This window comes from Mastigoproctus giganteus, chromosome 4 (assembly GCF_048544385.1).
Source record: "Mastigoproctus giganteus isolate SK-2022 chromosome 4, ASM4854438v1, whole genome shotgun sequence".
NCBI lineage: Eukaryota > Metazoa > Arthropoda > Arachnida > Uropygi > Thelyphonidae > Mastigoproctus > Mastigoproctus giganteus.
The window spans coordinates 22,315,271-22,339,569 of record NC_143578.1 but is presented as its reverse complement, the minus strand read 5'-3'; the positions used below and the strand labels follow the sequence as shown (position 1 = coordinate 22,339,569).

The 24,299-nt window shown below is 37.1% G+C and overlaps 1 protein-coding gene across 1 annotated transcript in view; it reads right to left on the bottom strand.

Annotated features, from left to right (window-relative positions):
- Positions 1-24,299, bottom strand: part of LOC150086460 (uncharacterized) — a 152,812-nt gene that overhangs the window by 18,564 nt on the left and 109,949 nt on the right. The window contains exon 7 of the mRNA XM_090372173.1: positions 12,789-12,864. Coding sequence (XP_090228299.1) covers positions 12,789-12,864 — 76 coding nt within the window. The remainder of the gene's footprint in view (positions 1-12,788; positions 12,865-24,299) is intronic.

Sequence of the window (24,299 nt, the reverse complement as noted above, 5' to 3'; positions counted from 1 at the left end):
TTCAGGAGGAATAGCAAATATTTTGGGAAGTTATAGTATCAATTATTCTGAGTAAAAAGGTTTGTTTAAACATATGCCCAATTCTCAATGGATACGGAGATACAGCTGTTTGAAACTGGGACACACAGCTCCCTGAATCAGATGCGACCAAGAAGCAGTTATAACCTGATGCTGTTTGGTGGTAGAAGTGTTGTTAAGAATGCCACACATTTTCAAATGCTGAATCAGTGATATGGTATTTGTCTATGGTTTATGTGGTGGAAGTGCTACTGCTGCTTGTGGAGAATACAGTTGATGGTTTCCTAATGGCAGACTGCCGGATTCAAGAGCATTTACTAGTGTTTACACCAAATTGTGTGAGAGTGGTACAGTTCTCAGTGCTCATATTTCTTCTGAACATGCAAATGAACCCAATGTGAATGAAATAGAACACATTCTTCAGTCGGTAGAACGTAGCCCTACTATTAGCACATGAAGAATTTCTATGCGTATTGGTGTTCCACAGACAAGAGTATGGCGAACATTACATGAGCACGGCTTGTATCCATTTCATATAATATTAGTAATGGCCGTATTGTGCAAGAAAACCTATGGCTTATGCTGCACCAGCCAAAAAAAAAAAAAACCCAAATAAAACAATGATAAAAAAAATAATAAATAATATAATTAATAAAAGAAAAGGAAGTTAAACCTATCATCCTATGTGCTTCCCTCACCCAAAGGTACTATCCAGATGACCTTTGAATTTCCCCAAACTGTCAGCCTCTACCACCCAATGCAGGCAACTTATTCCAATAATTTATAACTCACTGGCTAAAATAAAACTTCCTGCAGTCCAATCTAAACATTCCCCACCGTAACTTGAATTTATGTCCCCTAGTTCTAGAATCATTTATAATCTTGAAAATTTCGTCCTCATTCATTTTACTGATGCCTCTCAGAGCCTTAAACACCTCAATCAAATCTCCTCTAAGGTGTCTAGTTTCCAAACCTGGAACCCACATATTCGAAGCCTTTCTTCATAAGCTGATCTCACCAGGCGAGTTACCTGTCTTTGTACCCTTTCAAGAAGCTCGATGTCTTTCTTTTGATGCGGTCTTCATACTTCAACACAGTATTCCAAATGTGGTCTAACAGAAGCCTCATATAATGGGATTATCACGTCCCTATCTCTACTTGCAAAAGTTCGATAGATCATCGATAGGACATCATGGGCCTTCTTTGCAACCTGTTTACAATGCTCAGAGAATTTCATGTCTGACCATATTGTAACACCCAAGTTCCTTTCTTCCAGTACTGGGTTTAGTTGAACTCCACCAAGTGAATAAGTTATTTTGGGATTACTGTTTCCCCAGGTGTAATACCTTACACTTTGTTGGATTAAAGCATAGCTGCCATTTTTCTGACCATTTCTGAAGTCTATCTAGGAAAGCAAAAATAAGAGTAGGAGTGTGTTATAGGCCTAATGACTCGAATGAGCACAATGAACAATTGTACAGAGAGATAGAGTGGGCTAGTAAATCGGAATGTCTTATAATAGGGGATTTTAACTTCCCAGATATTGACTGGAACTTGTGGGTTGATCACTCACACGCTAGTCACACTTTTGGGGATTTATTGATGATTGTTTTCTGCAGCAGCATGTTCGAGAGGCAACCAGAGAAAGTAATACTCTTGATCTGGTTATCAGCAGTGATCATTCGTGTATTAAGAATTTGCAGATAAAGGAACCACTAGGTGGCAGTGATCACAGTGTACTGATGTGGGATTTACTTAAAGATATAATTACCATGAGGGGTAAAGGAAAGGGTTTTTGCTTCCGTAAAGGTGAGTACAGTGGTCTCAGACAGTTTTTAAATTCTGTACAGTGGGATCAACCGATAATGTTACCAACAGCAAATTCTAAGTGGGAAGCATTCAAGGAATTAATCGTGGATGCTACTAAAAGTTTCATACCTATTAAGAAATATTGTTCAAGGTTTAGGCCTAAATGGTTATCTAAGGAACTAATGAGACCCGTAACAAAGAAGAAAAATGCATGGGATGCATATAAATTTTCAAGCGACTCAGAAGCGTATGGGAAGATATAAGGTAGTCTGTAATCAGGTCACAAAGGAGGTTAGGCAGGCAAAGGCAGATTACGAGAAATCTTTGGCAAAAGATGCTAAGAAAAACAGCAAGGATTTCTTTACTTATATAAACTCTAAAAGGAAGGGGATGAATCTGATTGGTCCACTTGACATCAATGGTTCGAGTGTTGATGATCCTGCTCAGATAGCAAACAAACTGAATGAGTATTTTGCATCTACATTCACACATGAGGAATTATTAAGGTTTGAAAATGGCAGAAGGTTATCAAATTGTAGCAGTATACTTAATGATTTTGTAATAACTGAAAGCAAAGTGGAGGAGAAATTGTTGAAGTTAAACATAAGAAAAGCACCTGGGGTGGATGGGATCTATCCAGTTATATTAAAGGAGGCGGCAAAGCAACTAAGCAAACCCTTAGCCATAATTATGAGAGCATCCTTGGACTCAGGGGACGTTCCCACGGACTGGAGATGTGCAAATGTATCCTCAATTCACAAAGGGGGATTGAAGGGTGACACGAGTAATTACAGACCAGTTAGTTTAACTTCTGTTCCGGCAAAAATAATGGAGTCACTGGTTAAAGATGCATTGCAGGATCATCTAGACAGGACTGCAGCAATAATTCAGACACAGCATGGGTTTGTTAAGGGAAAGTTTTGTCTGACAAATTTGATAGGATATTATGATTTGGTTACAAAGGAACTGGATGCAAAAAATAATAATTTTGATATCATATATTTGGATTTCAGGAAAGCTTTTGACACTGTTGCGCATGGAAGACTATTGCACAAATTGGAGCAGAATGGTATTAAGGGTAAATTGCTACAATGGACAAAAGTATGGTTAAGTGCGAGAAGACAGAGGGTGGTAATCAGTGGGTGCTGCTCTTCGTGGATTAATGTTATTAGTGGAGTCCCACAAGGTTCGGTGTTAGGTCCACTGTTGTTTTGTATATTTATCAATGATATTGATGAAGGTATATCAGGCTTAATGTCGAAGTTGCAGATGATACAAAGGTTGGCAGGGTTGTTAATGACAGTAATGGCAGTGTGCTACTGCAACAGGATCTAGATAATTTGGGCAGATGGGCTAAGAAGTGGCAACTGAAGTTTAACCTTGACAAATGCAAAGTACTGTATATGGGTAGAAGTAACCCCCCAGAGAAATGTACCTACTGTGTGGTACTACGCTTAAGGTGGTAGAAAATGAAAAAGACCTGGGAGTAATTGTGCAGGAAGATATTAAGTTTTCTGAGCAATGCAGCAGGCTGCCAGAGCAGGTCATGGGGTTTTGTCAATGATATATATTAATTTTGCTAGCAGGGAGAAGGAGGTGATTGTCCCTCTGTATAAGGTAATGGTCAGGCCACGCCTTGAGTACTGCATACAGGTCTGGAGGCCTCATTTTAGGAAGGATGTAGATTTACTTGAGCGTGTACAGAGAAGGGCAACAAGATTGGTGAGGGGAATGAAGGGATCCTCTTACCAAGAGAGGCTTAAGTTGTGCAAATTGCAGTGGCTGGAGACTAGGCATCTGCGCGGTGATCTGATTGAGGTGTATAAGGCCTTGAATGGGTTGAGCATGCTGAATTCTGATGGGATTCTTCCACTTGTTCAGATTACGAACCTAAGGGGGCATAAATTCAAATTAAGAAAAGACAGATGCATAATAGATGTGCGGAAATTTGCCTTTAGCCAGTGGGTGGTTGATTGCTGGAAGAAACTTCCATATGTCATTGTGGAAGTTGATAGGCTGAATAAATTTAAGGAGGAACTGGACAGGCATTTGGAGGGAATGGTGTGATTTTTTTTTTTGGCTATGCTGCATAAGCTCATACACTTGCTTTCTTGCATCACATGCCACTACTACTACTAGGTCTCTCTGAAGAAGCTCTAGCTTGACAGTGTTCTTTAACTACTCTACCAATTTTAACATCATCTGCAAATTTAGACATCACGCCCTCTATCCCTTCATCAATGTCGTTTATGAAAATTAAAAACAACAGTGGTCCTAATACTGATCCTTGGGGAACCCCACTTCTTACATCAACCCAATCTGAGGAATAGCCATTTATTACAACCCTCTGCCTCCTGCCCTGAAGCCATCCTGCTATCCATCTAAGGATTTTCCCAGTGATTCCAACCTGTTCCAGCTTATAAAGCAACCGCTCACGTGGGACTGAGTCAAAAGTTTTGCTGAAATCTAAATAAACAATGTTGAAATTATTCCCTAAATCCAGCTCGTGAGTGACCCTTTCGAAATAGTGAACCAGATTTGTTAAACATGATTTTCCCTTTACAAAACCATGCTGAGTATCCTTGAGAATTTCAATTCGATCCATATGATCCTGAATTCCACCCTTGATCATTGCCTCCATGATTTTCCCTACCATTGAAGTCAGACTGACAGGTCGATAATTTCCAACTTCACTCTTAGAGCCACACTTATGTATGGGAGATACATTGGCACTTCTCCAATCCAAGGGAATCTCCCCAGTCTAGTGATGCTTGCATAATTAGCCTCAATGGTTCAATGCACTCACTTGCTGCCTCCCTTAAGATTATAGGGTATATTCCATCAACTCCAGGAGCCTTACTGGCCTGTAGGCTCGAAAGTTTTTTCATTCAATAATCTTGCGAAATTTCAATATCATTAATTACATATTTTTTAACTTCCCTCCCACAATTTTCCATTGCCACAAAAGGTTTTTCATTTATAAATATCGATGCAAAATAACTGTTGAGTTCATCTGCAATGGTAGCTGGTGTATTTAATACTATCCCCATTCCCTTACGTAAAGGTCCGACCTGGTTTGTCCTGCACTTCTTGGCATTTATATATGTGAAGAATTTCTTATACCCCCTCTTTGCTCTGTTTGCTAGTGATTTCTCATAAACTGCCTTTGTCTGTCGAACCTTTTCTGGCTCTATTACAGATCATCTTGTAGCTGTTATAGGCTTCAGTACTTACAGAGCAATAAAATTTTTTAAGGCTCTGTAACCTTTCCATGCCACCTTTTTCTGCTCAAGTAATGTGGCAACTTCACTATTCATCCAACTTGGAACCCTCCTCGTGGAGTATTTTTTTAATGGTAAATACGCATTCAAGGCATCTGTGATTAATGTTTTAAAAGCACACCACATTTCAACTGTATTCATTCTCTGTGCAATATCTACCCAGTTAATAGAGGCCATGTAGTACCTTAAGGCATCATAATTTCCTTTTCTGAAATTAAAACCTATTCCTTTGCCTTTTACTACCTCTCTCATTATCATTCACCGTAGAACTCTGTGATCACTTCCTGCTACTGGTTCCCTCTACTGTCAGCCCTGTTATCTCATCTGATTCATGGGTGATGATGAGGTCTAGGATATTCTTTTCTCTAGTACTTTCCCTGACATGTTGATACAAATAACAGTCATCTAGTTGATTTAAAAATTTTGTTCCCCATGCCGAATTTCCTTCCCATTTACTCCAATCAATAAGAGGCAAATTGAAATCACCCATAATAAGACATCGACGCTTACTTTCCCAATTCCATTTGCATGTAGAGGCTTTCGTCATAATCTTCACACACACAATATATTTCGTCATAATCTTCACACTCACAATATATTTCGTCATAATCTTCACAATCACAATATATTTCATCATAATCTTCACAATATACAGTGGATGCAACACCTTCAACCAGGAGACGACACCCAGCGACTGGAATTTTGTCGGTGGGTTAATTCTAATCACCAATTAATTTCATTAATACTGCTCAGCGATGAAGCTACTTTCACCCATGATGGTATCAACAACACCTGTAACTCTCATAGGTCGTCAGATGAAAATCCACATGCCACTGTAGAAACAAATTTTCAAAATCGCTTCTCTGTAAATGTATGGTATCATCGACAATCAGTTGATTGGGCCTGTTGTGTTATAAAATCATCTTATAGGGCCCATTTACCTAGAATTTCTGCAAAATCAACTTCCACTACTATTGGAGGATTTTTCCTTGGTTACAAGGATTGCTATGTACTTTTAGCATGATGGACCTCCTACACATTATACCCATCTGGTTATACAATATCTAAATCAAACTTTCCATGAATGATGGATCTGCCGCAGTGGTCCCTTTCATTGGCCACCAAGGTCTCCAGCCTTCACTCTGTTAGATTTTTTTTTTCTTGGGATGGATAAAAAGTGCAGTATATAAAGATAAGGTGAATACAAGAGATGAATTGCTTGCTCGCATTTTGGATACTGCTGCTCTCATAAAGGAATGCTAAGACAACCTCAGAAGAACAACACGTCATATTACCACAAAAGTTGCAAAGTGCATTGAGGTTGGTGGTGGATTTTTAAACATTTATTGTGAACTGTAAAAAAATTATCAAATTTTTTTACAGTTATCATTCAAAAAGTCAATAAATACAAACAATAAGTCATTTATCGTTCTTTAATACCTCTCATAATGGCTTTGTGTGCACAAGTAAACAGCTGTATCTCCATATCCATTGAAAATTGGACACATGTTTATATGAATCTTTTTACTCAGAATAATCGATACTATAACCCCCAAAATATTTACTATTCCTCCTGAATCACCCTGTATATAATGTCATTCTTAATTACTGACTACTTGATTGGGGGACAATGACATCTAAATAAGTTCCAAAAGGGATCAATGAACTCATAAGTTTGAGAACCCCTGGTTTAGACTATAAAAAAAAAGTACTTTTTATTTGAAAACAATTTAGTTTTATGGTCTAGAAGTGAAAATAGTAAGTGAAACTGCATGCAAAATTATGCAGAAACGAAGTTCTCATTAGAAACTTTAATGTATTGTTAGCTTTTTTATAATATCAGTAAAGGCTGTTTACAAAATTTTAGTCATTTTTTTTTCTTCGTGGTATGTGAAAATTGTTATACTTTCATTTCAGCTTATTTTTAACTGGCAGGCTGAAAGGTTCTCCACTGCTATCCTATGATAATGTATAATCCATGTAGCAACAAACTCAAGGTAGCTGACGATGAAAAATACTTGGAATACTTATAGTTCAATATGATTTCTGAGAGTGTAGACAGGCTGCCTGGACAACTCATAAGTTTCTGTTAATGATATGCAGAAACAGAGGTGGGCCTAATTATTTGCTCATAACATATGAGTAAAACTTGTGTGTGTGTGTGTGTGTGTGTGTGTGTGTGTGTGTGTGTGTGTGTGTGTGTGTGTGTGTGTGTGTGTTATGGGGGTTAAATGGCACACGAGCTGCTGAGGCTATGGTGTGCCTATTCATAGGAATTTTTTATTAGAGAGATCTTTTAAAATTTATGATAGATTCCAATTTTTTTTAAAAAAGAGAAAAATTCATTGATGTTTGCATCATCACCAATAATATGTTTTAATGCCTTCAGTTCTCAAAGAGTTGTTAGGGAAAGCAGGATGGATGTTCTGTCCTGATGATAGGTAGTCAATGAGAATGTGAGTAAAACTAATGTTTTATGAACAAATAGCAAGGGATATCTCTGTTCACTCTTAATTAACTTGACTTAATATAATAAATTTAATATTCCTTGATATTTTTACTACATAAACAGACTTATTATTGTTATCTCTTAATCCCTCACTAAAAAAAAAAGAAAAAATTAGTCTAAAAAAGAATAAATTTCAACTCTGTATAGAAACTTTTCCAGCAGAGAGACAAAAGATTATCATTTCACTGTATAAAGAAATGATTAGGCCAAATTTTAAATACTGTATACAGAAATGATATATTATTATATAATAATGCTGCTCTGCATTATGTTTTATCCTTCCAGTGAAAGTGACAGTGCTTGGACTGTGGCTTTTTAGAAATGACTACATTTATCCTTGTAGTCAACCTAAAGTAACCACAGTCGAATCTCAATAATACAAAATTCAAGGGACATAAATTTTCATGTTTTGTAATAATGAGGTTTTTAGTAACAAGGTCCCCCTTGTTACCTTTTTACCATTTTTTTTTTTTTTTGGTACATACTATATATAATAATAATAATAATAAAATCAAAAATAAATGAAAAAATAATTTAAATTAATAAAATAAAATGATAAAAATAAAAAATAATAAAAACAAAAGCCTTGTCTAACAATACAGTAATAGGAGTAACACTTTTTTAAAGATTTTATTTTATTTGTAAGATAAACTAAAAGAAAAGCAATTAACAGAAATGAAAATATTACACAGTATTTTATTTTTGTTTGATAAAATAAAAATATATTTTATATATTTTGATATATATAATATTTTGGTATCACAGTAGAAATAATTACAACCTAATATAAAAAGAATACATACAAATCATTAACCTTTTAATAAATTAATCTAATTAGAAAGAATCAAATGTTGCTTGCACAGTTTTTGTCCAATATACATTTTTAACTATGGAGGAGACATTATCAAATGCAACAGTTGTTTCTTTATCAATGTTACTGCAGGCCAACACATTCTCTATTATGCTCAATGCATTTTGGGCATCTTTTTTTTTTTAGATGGCAGTGTGCATATGTGTGTGCTTCTTCACTTTTGTTATAGCTGGTAACAAAAACATCATTGTTTTGCTTGGTGCTCAGCAGCTATTCTGTTATCATTGCTGTGGTACCAACTTCATCATCCATCTTCACGAACTCTTCAAATTTGCCAACAAAATCCATACGCTCCTTCAAATTCCTCCATTCCTCAATGTTGCTATCATATTCATCTGCTGGACCATGTTTTTCAATAATATGCTCTCCGTTTCAATGATATGCTATACACTTGATGCAATACTGTCCCAAGCAATAACAAGATTACGGATAGCATCCAAGACATTTCAATTTGGCTGAAAGGAGGTTCCCTCCTATGTTGCAGATCAAGTACCTTATCAGGCGGTCTCTATATATTCTCTTGAGGTCATAAATAATGCCTTGATCCAGTGGCTGCATAAAACTGATGATATGGGGACGTAAAAACAACAGCCGTACATTTGTCAGCTTAAGTTTTTTGGCAGAATGTGCTGTACAGCGATCTAGAATCATCAAAATGTTCCTTTTTGATGAAGCCATTCTTCTGTCCACTTTTGATACCAAAGACTGAAAAATTTTGACCGTAAGCCAAGCACTTCTATTAGCCTCATAATCACAGGGAAGTTGGTTAACTTCTTTAAAACAGCTTGGCTTGGAAAACTTACCAATCATAAGTGGATGTAGGTTTGTACTGCCATCTGAATTGAAGATTACAGAACAGTGAGTCTTTGTTTACTTAATTTTCCACCATGACAAGGCTCTTCTCAAATAGCAAATGTTTTCCTTGGTAGCAAATTATAAAATAAACCTGTCTTGTCAAGATTAAAAATATCCTCTGCCTCATATTTTTCAAGAATGGACCACACAGAACACAACCAACACAGAACCAACACACAACCAACCTTTTCTTTGTCGACTAATCCAGACTCGCCACAAACAATTTGTGAAACCAAGTTATTCCTGTCTTTAAATCTTTGAAACCAGCCACTGCTGCATTTGAAGTTACTAATTCCATGTTGCTGAGCTAGATAATTTGCCTTTTTGTGCAAAATTGGACCTGATATTGGCAAATTAGATGCACGCATTTGTTGGTACTACTAGAAAAGTTTTGTTTCAAGCTCCTCTTGTTTTGCACCATGAATTCATTTTTTTTTATCACTGCTCTAGTGTTCTGCACTTCTTCAATTTTGTTTTGGTTTTTCAGTATTGTAGATAAAATAGGTAAAGGGACATTGTATTCCTCTGCAATGTTCATTTTGCTTATTTCCATCCTATCAGCCTCTTGTATAATTTTCAGTTTAATTTCCAGGCTTAAAAACAAAAACAGATGGAAACAATTCCATCTGTTTTTGTTTTTCGTCATAAGACTGCTAGGTAAGATTTAATATAAATGAGCTTTAAATTAATTTAAAGAAACAAGTTCCAAAAAAGACATCATCTCAGATAAAATGCCACAAAATATAGATTATACTGTAGCAAAAGACTCTTTAAACTGGCAAAACAATTGCAATTGACTTTAATCCTGTGGACAGCAAGGGTGTGTGTGTAAACAACTTAGAAAAACGGTTTTTATTCTTATGTTAATTTAACAGCTCATCCTTCATAATAATGTTTTTCAGAGTGCATTTACATTGCAGTTACCATAAACTGTTTAGTTTATATAGGGTGGCCACTGAAAGACTGAAGGGTTTGAAAAAGTCATAACTTGTTCATTTTTAATCTTTTTTATTTTCTTTTTTTACAGGTTATAGAGCATCCCTTGGAGATTAAAATGTGGCCACTGAAAGACTGACCACCTTTTCAGAATCTTCTGAAGCGATGTTCTGGTGATTCCTAGTTGAGCAGAGCGACAACGGGTAGAGGCAGATGACCCTCAAGGACACTCTGCCATACAGCTTCCACTGCTGCATCAGTGCGCACAGTGCGCTTAGGACCTCCTCTTCTCGGAAGATCGCCGACTAATCCAGTTCTTTCAAACTGGGCAATTAGGTTCCGAATCATGCTATCGCTAGGAGGACTTTAAAATGTTGCCGGTATTTTCTCTGAATTTCAATAATTGATCTTTCACTGGAATAGAAAAACCCAACGAGTTTTACTCGTTGCTGGACATCATACGTAGCCATTTTAATCTCCAAGGAATGCTCTATAACCAGTAAAAAAAAAGAAAATAAAAAAAGATTAAAAATGAACAAGTTATGACTTTTTCAAACCCTTCAGTCTTTCAGTGGCCACCCTGTACAAAAGTAAATTCTAACAAGTCAGTGCCATCATTCAGAAAGCAGGGAACCAGGTGGCTAAAGGCCACCTGGTTTCCTGCTTTAGGGGCAATAACTCTGCCAAGATTTGTATTAGACATACAAAAGAACAATATTTACTTCTTACAGGGTGAAAATGAACTTTGTAATACAATTAACTGAATTTTGTAATAAACGAATATATTTACACATAAAATCCTATCCTTTCACAGGGGAATGGTATATGCTTCATATAAATGAGTACTTTGTATAAACTGAATTTTTATTAATGAGATTTTACTATAATATCATTTTCAATCGAATAACATCACTCATCAGGAAAATCCATTAAAAACTCATAGAGACTTCTGTAGTTGCTTTTGGAAATATTTGATTCCATCATCAGGCAACATATAGCCGGTATTACTGACCTTGTCTCAAGTGGTGAACAAACATATCAAATCTAAATGAGCAGCCAAGCAGTAGTTCAGAAGAAAACTTCTGATTGGAAATGTATATAAGTTATGTTTTCAATCAGAGGTTCCCACCTCTGGATAACTGCAGAGCAGCAAAGGGAAATTCTATAATCCAAGAAGATAGTGCATGGTCTCCAGTGGAAGAAACCGCGTGTTCCAAAGTGTAGACAAGAATTCTGCTGTAAACACAGAAGACAACAGCAGATATATTAGTCCTTCTGCAACTAATGATCTATTTTCTAATGCTGAACACAATAATAGTTCAACACCTATTATAACGTAAGAGTAGATATTGCCTGGGATCTCAACTGGAAAGAAGAGATAAATTCTGTTCCACATGTCTGGATTGTAATCATAAGAACTATCACAAGTAAATGCTTTTAAGTGCTGTCACAAGAAAATAAGAATTTGTTATAATCTGCTCATGATCTATCTAAGTATTTAATCAAGTTAATTTGTTGGATTATTTTATTTATATTAGACTTGCTATAGTAAATTAACTATAAAAACTAAAACTGCAAGGACTTTTAAAGAAAATATATTTGTTTTTTGTGAAAGATGAAGAGGCATTTGTAGAGTTTAAATGGGTCCATTTTGCTTAAACTCTGTTATTAGCCCATTAGATGTAATATTTCAAGCATAACCTTTCTTAACATCATTCCTGCAAAAATGTGCTTACTGTATTAATCTAATTGTACAGAAAATGTGAAGCTAACCAGATATATTTAATTTAATTGTTGCAGTGCACTGTACAGTCTCTCATCAAAGCAACATGGTTAACATATCATCACAAGGGGAAAAAAAAAAGTTAGGTGCTGTGTGGGGGGGAAAGAGAGGGGAGAAAGGGGGGAGGAATCAGGCACAGTGCTACAGATAGAAAAATGAAAAAAGTGATACAATGGAAGTTATATGAAAGTGGTATCAATTAAATAAATAGAACTCTAATATTAACTGCAACTGTAAGATACACATTGCAATTTAAACAAAGAATAGACTTACATGGAGTATTCATTTAGTTGCTAGTCTGCAAAATTTAATGTTTTGTTTGTTTAAATGGTTGACTTAGTTGCTGTCATTTTTTATTTTTAAAAGTAAGGTGTGATGTATTAGTTTTAAAAATGGCCCATGACCATTGAATCAATAAGTTTGCCAATGTGTTTTGCCCTGGCATGATCCTTCACTGTAGAGAAAGAGAGATGTTATGTTATCTCTCTTCCCCTATAATGAAATTTACTCCACAATCCAGACACTTAATCTTTTAAAAGACTACAGTCTTATCTATAAAATATTTAACCATATTATATATATTATCCATTTTATATTAAAGTTCTTCCATCTATTTTATCGGTGTCCTAAAGAACTTGTTCATCGATTAAGTCCACATTTATCCAACATAAAGACAGTATAATGATTCTATGATTTGAAAACACTAAATAAATAAGTGGCACCTACTGTTATAGCATCCTCAGCTTGAAATAACAACTTTTCATCTTCGTCTTCTGCATTTGTTTCAATTAAAACTATACATCTATGAATTAAATTATAAAACAACATGAATAATAAGAGCATGCATATATAATTTTAATTACTACCTTTGATAATACTTATTTTGAAGTTTTTAACCATAATATGGAACCTATTGTATTCAACCAACTTTTTAAATAATAATAAAAAAAAAAACTGAACTGAACTAAACTAACCACGAATTAACCCATCGATAGACATGTAGTGAAGAACAGCCATCCCCAGTGCTAAAAACATTTTATTTTGCCTATGAAAAATCTGAATACCTTTCAGAAGCAAAATGATTAAATTTATAAATAAAATTAAATAAGATCTTTTTATGTGCAGTTGCAGTGCACACATCTAGGATGAACAGTGGCAATGAAGTTATATTTTATAGCACTGGCGTGATATTTCAAATATGCATAATTTTGCTTTAACTGAGAGTAATAGGTGAAACAGGAACGGGGTATGTCTGCCAGGGGCAAAGGTTGATGATTGTGTAGTAGAGCAGATATCTTTTAAGGGCACAAAAGGTGATATTATTGTACATGTCGGGACTAATGATATCAAGAGTAGGAGACTGGTAGAATTACTTAACAAGGACAGGTCACTGTTCAAAAAAAGCCATAAATTAGGGTTGAATTTGAAAGTGTCTACAATTCTGCCAGACACGATAGGAGGGAGTATATGATGAGAGCTTTGTTGATCAATTCGGCCCTAGAGAGATTGTGCAAGGCTCAAGGGGAAGAATTTTTCTCAGCCTGTTCTGTGCTTGTTAACAGGAGAGACTGCTTCTACAGGGATGGGATACACTTAAATAGAAAGGATGCAAGAATATTTGCTGATGCTATCAAGGCAGTGTTAGGTGGGTCAAAAAACTCCTAGCTTTGGGGGGGATACAGGGACTAATAGATTAACAGTAGCTGCTGGCAGAGGTGAAAGTGATTCTTGCACTGCTTCTATTGGAATGAGCAGCAGCCTGGAAAACAAGATGCAGGGTATTTCAGAGACTGCTGGGAGTCATTGCGGTACAAGTAAACACATGGGTTGCGTTAGGGTAGCTAAGAATAGGAACAGGTGCATGTATACTTGCATGTACACCAATGCTAGGAGATTGGTAAATAAATTTGATGAATTTGAGATGTTGGTCAAAACATCAAAGGCAGATATTGTTGGGATATCAGAGACGTGGTGTCACACAGATATAAGGAATGTAGAACTGAATCTGGGGAGTACAATGTGTACAGGAAGGACAGACAGGATAGGAAGGGGTTATGGTATTAGTTAAGAAACACATAAAATCCAAGGAAGTGCAGCCAGTCGACATCGCTGGACAGTGCAGTGTCGAGTCAGTTTGGTGTGACATAAGCACTGGGAAATCAAAATCGAGAGTAGGGATATATTATAGGCTTAAAGACTCCAATAAGTATAATAAAAAACAGTACAGGGAAATAAAGTGGGACAGTATATCAGAGAGTCTTATAATCAGGAATTTTAATTTCCAGGATATTAACTGGAATTTGTGGGTTGGTCGCTCACACACTAGCAAGTCTTTTGTGGATTTATTGGATGATTGTTTTCTACAGCAGCATGTTCGTGAGGCAACAAGAGGGAGTAACACTTTTGAACTGATTATCAGCAGTGATTCATCATTTTTTTTTTTTTTTTTTTTTTTATGTAAACCCCAAACAAGAGAGGTATTAGAACCTATAGTACTTAGTACCGTGCTTGGGTTGGAGGTTGAGAAGATGAAAGAAGATATTTGTTGACATTGGACTTGAACTTCTGTAGACACTAATTTTCATGCATTAAGAATCTGCAGATAAAGGAACCACTAGGCAGCAGTGATCACAGTGTACTCAAGTGGGAGTTACTCAAAGAGGTAACTACCATCAAGGGTAAAGGGAAGGGTTTTTGCTTTCGTAAAGGAGGCTGCAGAGGTCTGAGACAGTATTTAAATTCTATAAGTTGGGACCAACTGATGATATTACCAACAGCAAATTCAAAATAGGAGGCATTCAAAGAATTAATCTTGGAGGCTACTAGGCTTTATGTATGTAAATGTGTCTTGTCAATGATATACAGGAATTTTTCTACCAGGGATAAGGAGGTGATTATCCCCTTGTATAATGCAATGGTCAGGCCACACCTTGAGTACTGTATACAGGTCTGGAGGCCTCATTTTAAGAAGGATGTAGAGCTGTTGGAATGAGTACAGAGAAGGGCAACAAGATTAGTAAATGGAACAAAGGGTTGCTCTTATGAAAAAAGGCTTAAGTTTTGCAGATTACAGTGTTTGGAGACTAGGCACCTGCGAGATGATCTGATTGAGGTGTATAAAGCCTCGAATGGTTAACATACTCAATGCTGATGGGATTCTTCCTCTTGCTCAGGATAATCACCTGAGAGGGCGTACATATCTCAGGATAATCATCTGAGAGTTGATTGGTGTGTCCACCTATCAACTACCAGCAGGTAGGTGATTGGTGGAACACACTTCCATCTTTTGTTGTGGAAGTTGATAGCCTAAATAAATTTAAGGCTGAGCTGGACAGGTATTTGGAACGAACGGAGGGGTGAAATTGGAGCATTTATTTATTATTTTTTTTTTTTTGGCTGATGCTGCATAAGCCTGCTTTCTTACATCGTATGCCTCTACTAATGCTAATGCTAATCTTTCCAGAGAAAATTTCTAGTGCTAGAAGACATAACATGAGTAAATAAATACTTTATTTACTAATTTTTCATGAGTATACAGACTAAAATATCAAAATTATTAAAGCGTAATATTATATATCATTTCCTTTACATTCTACTAATACACAATGGTGTTATGTATGGACTTATGTTTTACATGTCCATTCTGAAATAGTCATGTAATTTAGTTTGCCGGAACTGATGACAGCATTTTTTTTTGGTACATAATTCTTAATATGAGTCAACTGCAATAAATAAAACTGTTCACTATCACTCTGATGTTCTAACTATGCCATCATCTCATTAATGTTTTAAAACACTGTTAATTTCTGGTGCTTTTCTTTACATGAGTCATCTTCTGTCACTGGCTTTCTCTGTTTGTTGATTTCTTTCCACTCTTCACAGAGACTGCGATTTCTTCATCACTCAGGTAATGTTCAACTGGAGCTTCCACAGCCACTCAATCCAAGTAGCTAGGTTATTTGTTCCAAGACTGCAACAAAGTATGTTACAAGTAGCCTTTTCTTCTTGTTCTGAAGATGCTGCTAATTCAAGGTTATTATTAGTGATCTCATCATCTTTTCAAAAAATTTTTCCCGCAGTTTTCGGTTGCTGTTGAGCTTACTTTCTCACACACTAATTCAATACAGTATGCAACATTTTCAGTGTTAACGTTTTCAGAAATTCGATAATTTGAATTTCTGAGTTCACAACACCAACAAGTAGCCCACCATGATAGTAGGCTTTGAAGGCTAGAATAACGTCCTGATCTCTTGTGCATCACACAACAAAGGGGCAGTCTTCAAGGCAGAATACATTGGTACCACAGGAGTTAGTTATTGTTGGTGACTCTATTGTCAGGGTAATATATTGTGTAAAAAGGATAGATGGAACAGGACCAGGGTATGTCTGCCAGGGGCAAAAGTTGATGATGTTATAGGGCAGATATCATCTTTTAAGGGCACAAAGGGTGATACTGTTATGAAAAAAGGATGATACTGTTATGTTATGAAAAGGGTGATATTGTTGGCTCCAATAATATTAGGAGTAGGAGATCTGAAGATTTACTTAACAAGTACAGGCCAATTTTGAAAAAAAAAAGTCGGGAGTTAGGGTTAAATTTGAAAGTGTCTGCAATTATGCCCAGACATGATAGGAGAGAGTATATGGCGAGAGCCTTATCAATCAATTCACCCCTGGAGGGATTGTGCAAGGCTCATGGGGTAGAATTTATCAGCGTGGTCTGTGCTTGTTAACAGCAGAGACTGCTTCTACAGGGATGGGATACACTTAAATCAAAAGGGTGCAAGACTATTCACGATATTACATTAATACACCAACTGTTGAGTTAAAATAATTTAATACTGTACATATAAATACAGAGGATACTGTAACATAATCTATTTACAATTACTGATTGTATATAAAGTCTAAAAATAAAATAAAATATATAAGGTTAAAAGCATTAAAACTGTATAATTATAAAATACAATAAAATATATAAGGTAAAAGTGTTAAAACTATAAAAACTGTACAATTGTAGCTTTCAGGGGCGCCTGCCTCCTTTCATAACAAGAAATAATGCTTATGCAGGACATCCTTAAATATCAGGTTCTGTTTGCTGATGCTACTGAGACAGCATTAGTTGGGTCGGAAAACTGCTACCTTGTGGGGATTCTCAGACTAAAAGGTTAAAAGTAGCCGCAGGCAGAGGTGAAGGTGATTCTTGCACTATTTCTATTAGAAATAGTGCAAGAATCACCTTCACCGGCCTGGAGTGAGGGGTGCTGGGGGATTCAGGGACAGATGGCAATCATGAAACAAATAAATACATGGGATGTGTTAGTGTAACGAAGAATAAGAATAGGTGCATGCATACTTGCATGTACACCAATGCTAGAAGTATAGTAAATAAATTTGATGAATTTGAAGTGTTGGCCAAGACATCAAAGGCAGATACTGTTGTGATATCAGAGATGGGGTGCCACACAGATATTAGCATTAGCATTAGTAGAGGCATTTGATGCAAGAAAGCAAGCTTATGCAGCATCAGCCAAAAAAAAAAAAAAAACCACTTCCACTTCACCCCTCTGTTCGTTCAAAATACCTGTCCAGCTGAGCCTTAAACTTATTTAGGCTATCAACCTCCACCACAAGGGATGGAAGTCTGTTCCACCAACCAATCACCCGCTGGCTAAAGGCAAATTTCCGCGCACGTCTATCCTACATCTGTCATTCCTCAATTTGAATTTATGCCCTCTCAGGTGATTTTTCTGAGCTAGAGGAAGAATCCCATCAGCATTGAGCATGCTTAAACCATTCAAGGCTTTATACACCTCTATCAGATCACCTCGCTGGTGCCTAGTCTCCAGACACTGTAATTTGCAAAACTTAAGCCTTTCTTCGTAAGAGCACCATTTTGTTCCATTCACTAATCTTGTTGCCCTTCTCTGTACTCGTTCCAGCAGCTCTACATCCTTCTTGAAATGAGGCCTCCAGACCTGTATACAGTACTCTAGGTGTGGCCTGACCATTGCCTTATACAATGGAATAATCACCTCCTTATCCCTGCTGGAAAAATTCCTGTATATCATTGACAATACTCCATGAGCTACTCTTGCAGCCAGTCTGCACTGCTCAGAGAACTTCATATCTGCCTGCACAACCACCCCCAAGTCCCTTTCATTCTCTACCACTGTCAGTGTAGTACCACAGAGTTGATACGTTGCTCTGGGGTTGCTGTTTCCCATGGGTAGTACTTTACATTTGTCAATGTTAAACTTCATTTGCCACCTCTCAGCCCATCTGCTCAACCTTTCCAGATCCTGTTGCAGCAGCATAGTGTCAGTAGTGTCCTTGACAACCCTGCCAACCTTTGTATCGTCTGCAAACTTGGACATTAAGCTTGATATACCATCATCAATATCATTTATAAATACAGAAAACAATAATGGACCCAACACTGAGCCCTGAGGGACTCCACTAATAACATTAGTCCACGATGAGCAGTGTCCATTGATTACCACTCTCTGTCTTCTACCCCTCAACCACCCCTTTATCCATAGCAGCAATTTGCCTCCAATGTCACACTGCTCCAATTTGTGTAGCAGTCTTCCATGTGCAACAGTATCAAAAGCCTGTCTAAGATCCAAATATATAATATCAAAGTTATTCCCTGCATCCAGTTCTTTTGTGACTGCATCACAGTATCCAATCAAGTTGGTCAGGCAAGACCTCCCCTTAACAAAACCATGCTGTGTCTGAGCTATAACTGAAGTCTTGTCTAAATGATCCTGCAGTGCTTCTTTAACCAGTGCCTCCATTAATTTTCCTGGAACAGAAGTTAAGCTCACAGGTCTATAATTACTTGTGTCAGCCTTTGATCCTCCTTTGTGAATTGGGGTCACATTTGCACATTTCCAGTCTATGGGTACCTCCCCTGAGTCCAAGGAAGCTCTCATAATTATGGCTAAGGGTTTGCTTACTTCCTTTGCTGCCTCCTTTAATATAACTGGATAGATCCCATCCACCCCGGGTGCCTTTCTTGTATTTATCTTCAACAGTTTCTCCTCCACTTTACTCCCAGTTATTTCAAGATTCTGTAGCTTACTGCTAGAGTTGAATACACCTCTGGCATTCCCCTTGCTGAATAGCTCCTCATGTATGAATGTCGATGCAAAATATTCATTTAGTTTGTTAGCTACCTGAGCAGGATCATCAACAGTTGACCCATCAATATCAAGTGGACCAATCTGATTCATCCCCTTCCTTCTAGAGTTTACATAAGTAAAGAACTCTTTGCTGTTTTTCTTTGCATCCCTTGCCAAGGATTTCTCGTAATCTGCCTTCGCCTGCCTAACCTCCTTTGTAACTTGGTTGCATATCAACTTGTATCTATCATAGGCTTCTATGTCATGTGTTAATTTGTAAGTATCCCATGCATTTTTCTTCTCTGCCATATGCCTCATTAGTTCATCTGACATCCATTTTGGCCCAAACCTTGAACAATATTTCTTAGTTGGTATGTAAAGCCTAGTAGCTTCCAAGATAAGTTCTTTGAATGCTTCCCATTTTGAATTTGCTGTTGGTAACATCATCAGTTGGTCCCACTGTATAGAATTTAAATACTGTCTCAGTCCATCGTAGTCGCCTTTACGGAAGCAATAACCCTTCCCTTTACCCCTAATGGTAGTTACCTCTTTGAGTAAATCCCACTTCAGCACACTGTGATCACTGCCACCTAGTGGTTCATTTATCTGCAGATTCTTAATGCATGAAGAATCACTGCTGATAATCAAATCAAGAGTATTACTCCCTCTAGTTGCCTCCCTGTTGATTAGGAATGCAAAATTGGAATTTGGGGAGTATGTGTACAGAAAGGATAGACAGGGTAAGAGGGGAGGAGGGGTTATGCTGTTAATTAAGTAAAACATAAAATCAAAGGAAGTGCATTGAGTTGACATATATGGACAGTGCAATGTTGAGTCAGTTTGGTGTGACATAAGCACTGGAAAAGCAAAAATAAGAATATGTTGAGTCAGTTTGGTGTGACATAAGCACTGGAAAAGCAAAAATAAGAATAGGAGTGTGTTATAGAACTAATGACGCAAATGATGAGTACAATGAAGAATTGTACAGACAAATATAGTGGGCCTGTAAAAATCAGAATGTCTTATAATGTGGGATTTTAACTTCCCAGATATTGACTGGAACTTGTGATTTGGTCACTCCCACACGAGCAAGACTTTTGTGGATTTACCAGAGAGGGTAATACTCTTGATCTGGTTATCAGCAGTGATCATTTGTATATTAAGAATTTTCAGATAAAGGAACAACTAAGCGACAGTGATCAAAGTGTACTGATGTGAGTTTTACATAAATATAAAATTACCAGCAGGGATAAAAGAAAGGGTTATGATTTCATAAAGGTGACTACAGTGGTCTCAGACAGTTTAAATTCTGTAGTGTAACCAACTTATGATGTTACCAACAGCAAATTCTAAGTGGGAAGCATTCATGGAATTAATCATGGAAGCTACTAGAATAAGTATTTCATACCTATTAAGAAATATTGTTCAAGGTTTAGCCCTAAATGGTTGTCAAATGAACTAATGAGACTTGTGGCAGAGAAGAAAAATGCATGGGATGCATATAAATTATCAGGCACCACAGAAGCTTAGGCAAATATAAGTTAATCTGTAATCAAGTCACAAAAGAGATTAGGAAGTGAAGGCAGATTATGAGAAATCTCTGACAAAGGATGCTAAGAAAAACAGCAGAGATTTCTTTACTTATATAAACTCTAAAAAGTAGAGGATAAATCAGATTAGTCCAATTGATATTGATGGTTCGACTGTTGATGATCCTGCTTAGATAGCAAATAAACTGAATGAGTATTTTGCATCTACATTCACACATGAGGAGTTATTAAGGAAGGAAAATGCCAGAAGTTTATCAAATTGTAACAGGATGCTTAATGAGTTTGTAATAACTGAGAGCAAAGTGGAGGAGAAATTGTTGAAGTTAAACATAAAAAAAGGCACCTGGGGTAGACGGGATGAGTTCTATCCAGTTATATTAAAGGAGGCGGCAAAGGAACTAAGCAAACCCTTACCCATAATTATGAGAGCATCCTTGAACTCAGGGGAAGTCCCCACAGACTGAAGATGTACAAATGTATCCCCAATTCACAAAGGGGGATCGAAGGGTGACACAAGTAATTACAGCCCAGTTAGTTTAACTTCTGTTCCGGGTAAAATAATAGAGTCGCTTGTTAGATGCATTGCAGGACCATCTAGAAGAGACTGCAGCAATAATTCAGATACAGCATGGGTTTGTTAAGGGGAAAGTCTTGTCTGACAAATTTGATTAGATATTATGATGTGGTTACAAAGGAACTGAGTGCAAAAAATAATTCTGATATTATTATATACTTGGATTTCAGGAAAGCGTTTGACACTGTTGTGCATGGAAAACCACTGTACAAATTGGAACAGAATGGTATTAAGGGTAAGTTGCTACAATGGATAAAAGGGTGGTTGAGTGGGAGAAGACAGAGGGTGGTAATCAATGGATGCTGCTCTTCGTGGACTAATGTTATTAGTGGAGTCCCACAGGGTTCAGTGTTGGGCCCACTGTTGTTTTCTATATATTTATCAATGATATTTATGAAGGTATTTCAGGCTGTCAAGTTTGCAGATGATACAAAGGTTGGCAGGGTTGTTAATGACAGTAATGGCAGTGTGCTACTACAACAGGATCTAGAAAATTTGGGCAGATCGGCTGAGAAGTGGCAACTGAAGTTTAACATTGACAAATGCAAAGTACGGCATATGGATAGAAGTTACCCCAGAGGAACATACCAACTGTGTGGTATTACACTTAGGGTAGTAGAAAATGAAAAAGACCTGGAAGGAATTGTGCAGTCAGATATGAAGTTTTCTGAACAATGCAGACTGGCTGCCAGGGCAGGTCACGAGTTTTGTCAATGATATACAGGAATTTTGCTAGGAGGTAATTATCCCTTTGTATAAGGCAATGGTCAGGCCATGCCTTAAGTACTGCAAATGGGTCTGGAGACCTCATTTTAGGAAGGATGTAGATTTGCTTGAGCATGTACAGAAAAGGGCAACAAGATGAGGGGAGGGGATCCTCTTACCAAGAGAGGCTTAAGTTCTGCAAATTGCAGTGGCTGGGGACTAGGCATCTGTGAGGTAATCTGATTCAGGTGTATAAGGCCTTGAATACCTGAATGGGATAAGCAGGCTGAATTCTGATCGGATTCTTCCAATTGCTCAGATTACAAACCTAAGGGGGCATAAATTCAAATCGAGGAAAGACAGTTGTAGAATAGGTGTGTAGAAATTTGCCCTTTAGCCAGCAGGTGGTTAATTGCTGGAACAAACTTCCATCTGTCATTGTGGAAGTTGATAGATTAAATAAATTCAAGGAGGAACTGGACAAACCTTTAGAGGGAATGGTTGTGTGAATTTTATTTTATTTTTTTGGCTGATGCTATATAAGCTTGTTTGCTTGCTTTCTTGCATCGCATGCCTCTATTAATATTACTATTACTATCTGTGGGCTGAATTAGTGCAGTTGTGTTCCTAGGCAGAAACGTGACTCTGATTTTACCATATTTTGATTTCAGGACATCACCTGAAGGATGAGCTGGGCAATGATCCAACAGTAACAGAACCAGAGTCTTCACGTTTTTTGGAAAGCCAGTGGCATCTCACTGATGGTAAAAACTCACTTTCAAACCATGAAGCAAAAATATCACTCAACGTGCAAGCATTGGAGCTATTTTTATAAATCACAGGTATAGATTTGATGCTTGATGTGTTTAAAACCAGGGACGTGACTTTTACCAATGCACAATGGCTTTATCTTATGAATTCCAGTCTTGTTTGTGCACAGTAACACAGTCATTCTCTCTCTCTCTCTCTCTCTCTCTGTTAGTTTTCATGCTTGCTTTGTTGGGTACCATTTTAATATCCAGTGACATGTTGGGGAGAAGTTTATAATATAGAGCTTCATTGCAGTTGTACAACTGTTCATCTGTGAATCCACTGTCTTGAATCACATTAAGCAGAAATTCAGGAAATGCAAAAATGTTGTAATGTCACCAAATGCAGATTCACCTACAAGACCAACCTGGGATATCTCATGAAGAGCCTTCCATCTCCAAAGCCACCCTCCAGAAGCTTTAAATGTGTCATCATCTCCACCAATTAACTTATGAAATTTAAGTGCCTGCACTTTCAAAATCACCCCATTTATCGGTACTCCTTCACTAAGCTTCTGTAGAAATCACTTGTATAAAAATTGGTCCACATCACTTGTTTTCACAAAGTCTAGTTTTCTTTCTTTGGAGGTCTACTTCTACAGAGTCTACAAATGAATGCAATTTTTCTTCCTCTTTCATCCAACCATGGATTATTCCTTCTGAAATTCCACACTCACGAAATATACTGCATTTTGTTTCACTACTCTTAACTCTTTTGATAATCATTAACTTTTCTTCAACCGTATAATTTTTTCTTTTGGTGGCTATTACTTCAGTCCTACTGATTTACCAATATTGCTGTGTATTTATTTCTGATGCCCTAGAATTTACCATGGCTTGAAAAAACTATGTCGAAACTAAACTTATTATTATTATTATTAGCCATATGGTGCAAGGAAGCCTGAGGCTTATGCTGCACCAGCCAAATTTCTGTGTTACCCTGAGAGAGAGAGAGAGAGAGAAAATCAGAAATAGAAGGGAATCACCAAGAAAGCAAGAAAGAGAAAAATGATGATATCCAGCTCAGGACCCTCGGTCTGCCAAGTCTAGGTCTGTTCACTCACCAGATGTGAACCCCTGGGGTAAAAAAAAAATCAAATTATTATATTAGGGTTACCCATAATTGATTATATTAACCCGTATTTTTGTCTGTAAATTGCATGTGTTTTCTGGTCAATTTGCCTGTTTTGCTGGAGTGAAAAAAGCCCATTAAAATTCCTCATGTCATCAACGGGATTCGAACCCGGGCCTTTTCCACCAGGTGTGGGGAACAATATGACTGTGCTACCTACGCAGTCCTGACTGTCCAGTCTATCACAGTGCTGAAATGAAGCCATGTGATTTATCCAGAAATAACTTGTCAGTTCATGTATATTTTTGTCTAGTTTAGTCCTTAGCAGTTTTTGCTATCCTAAGTGTAACTTCTAGTTGAAGAAAGGATGTCATGTGCTATTGTTTACAAAAATTTACTT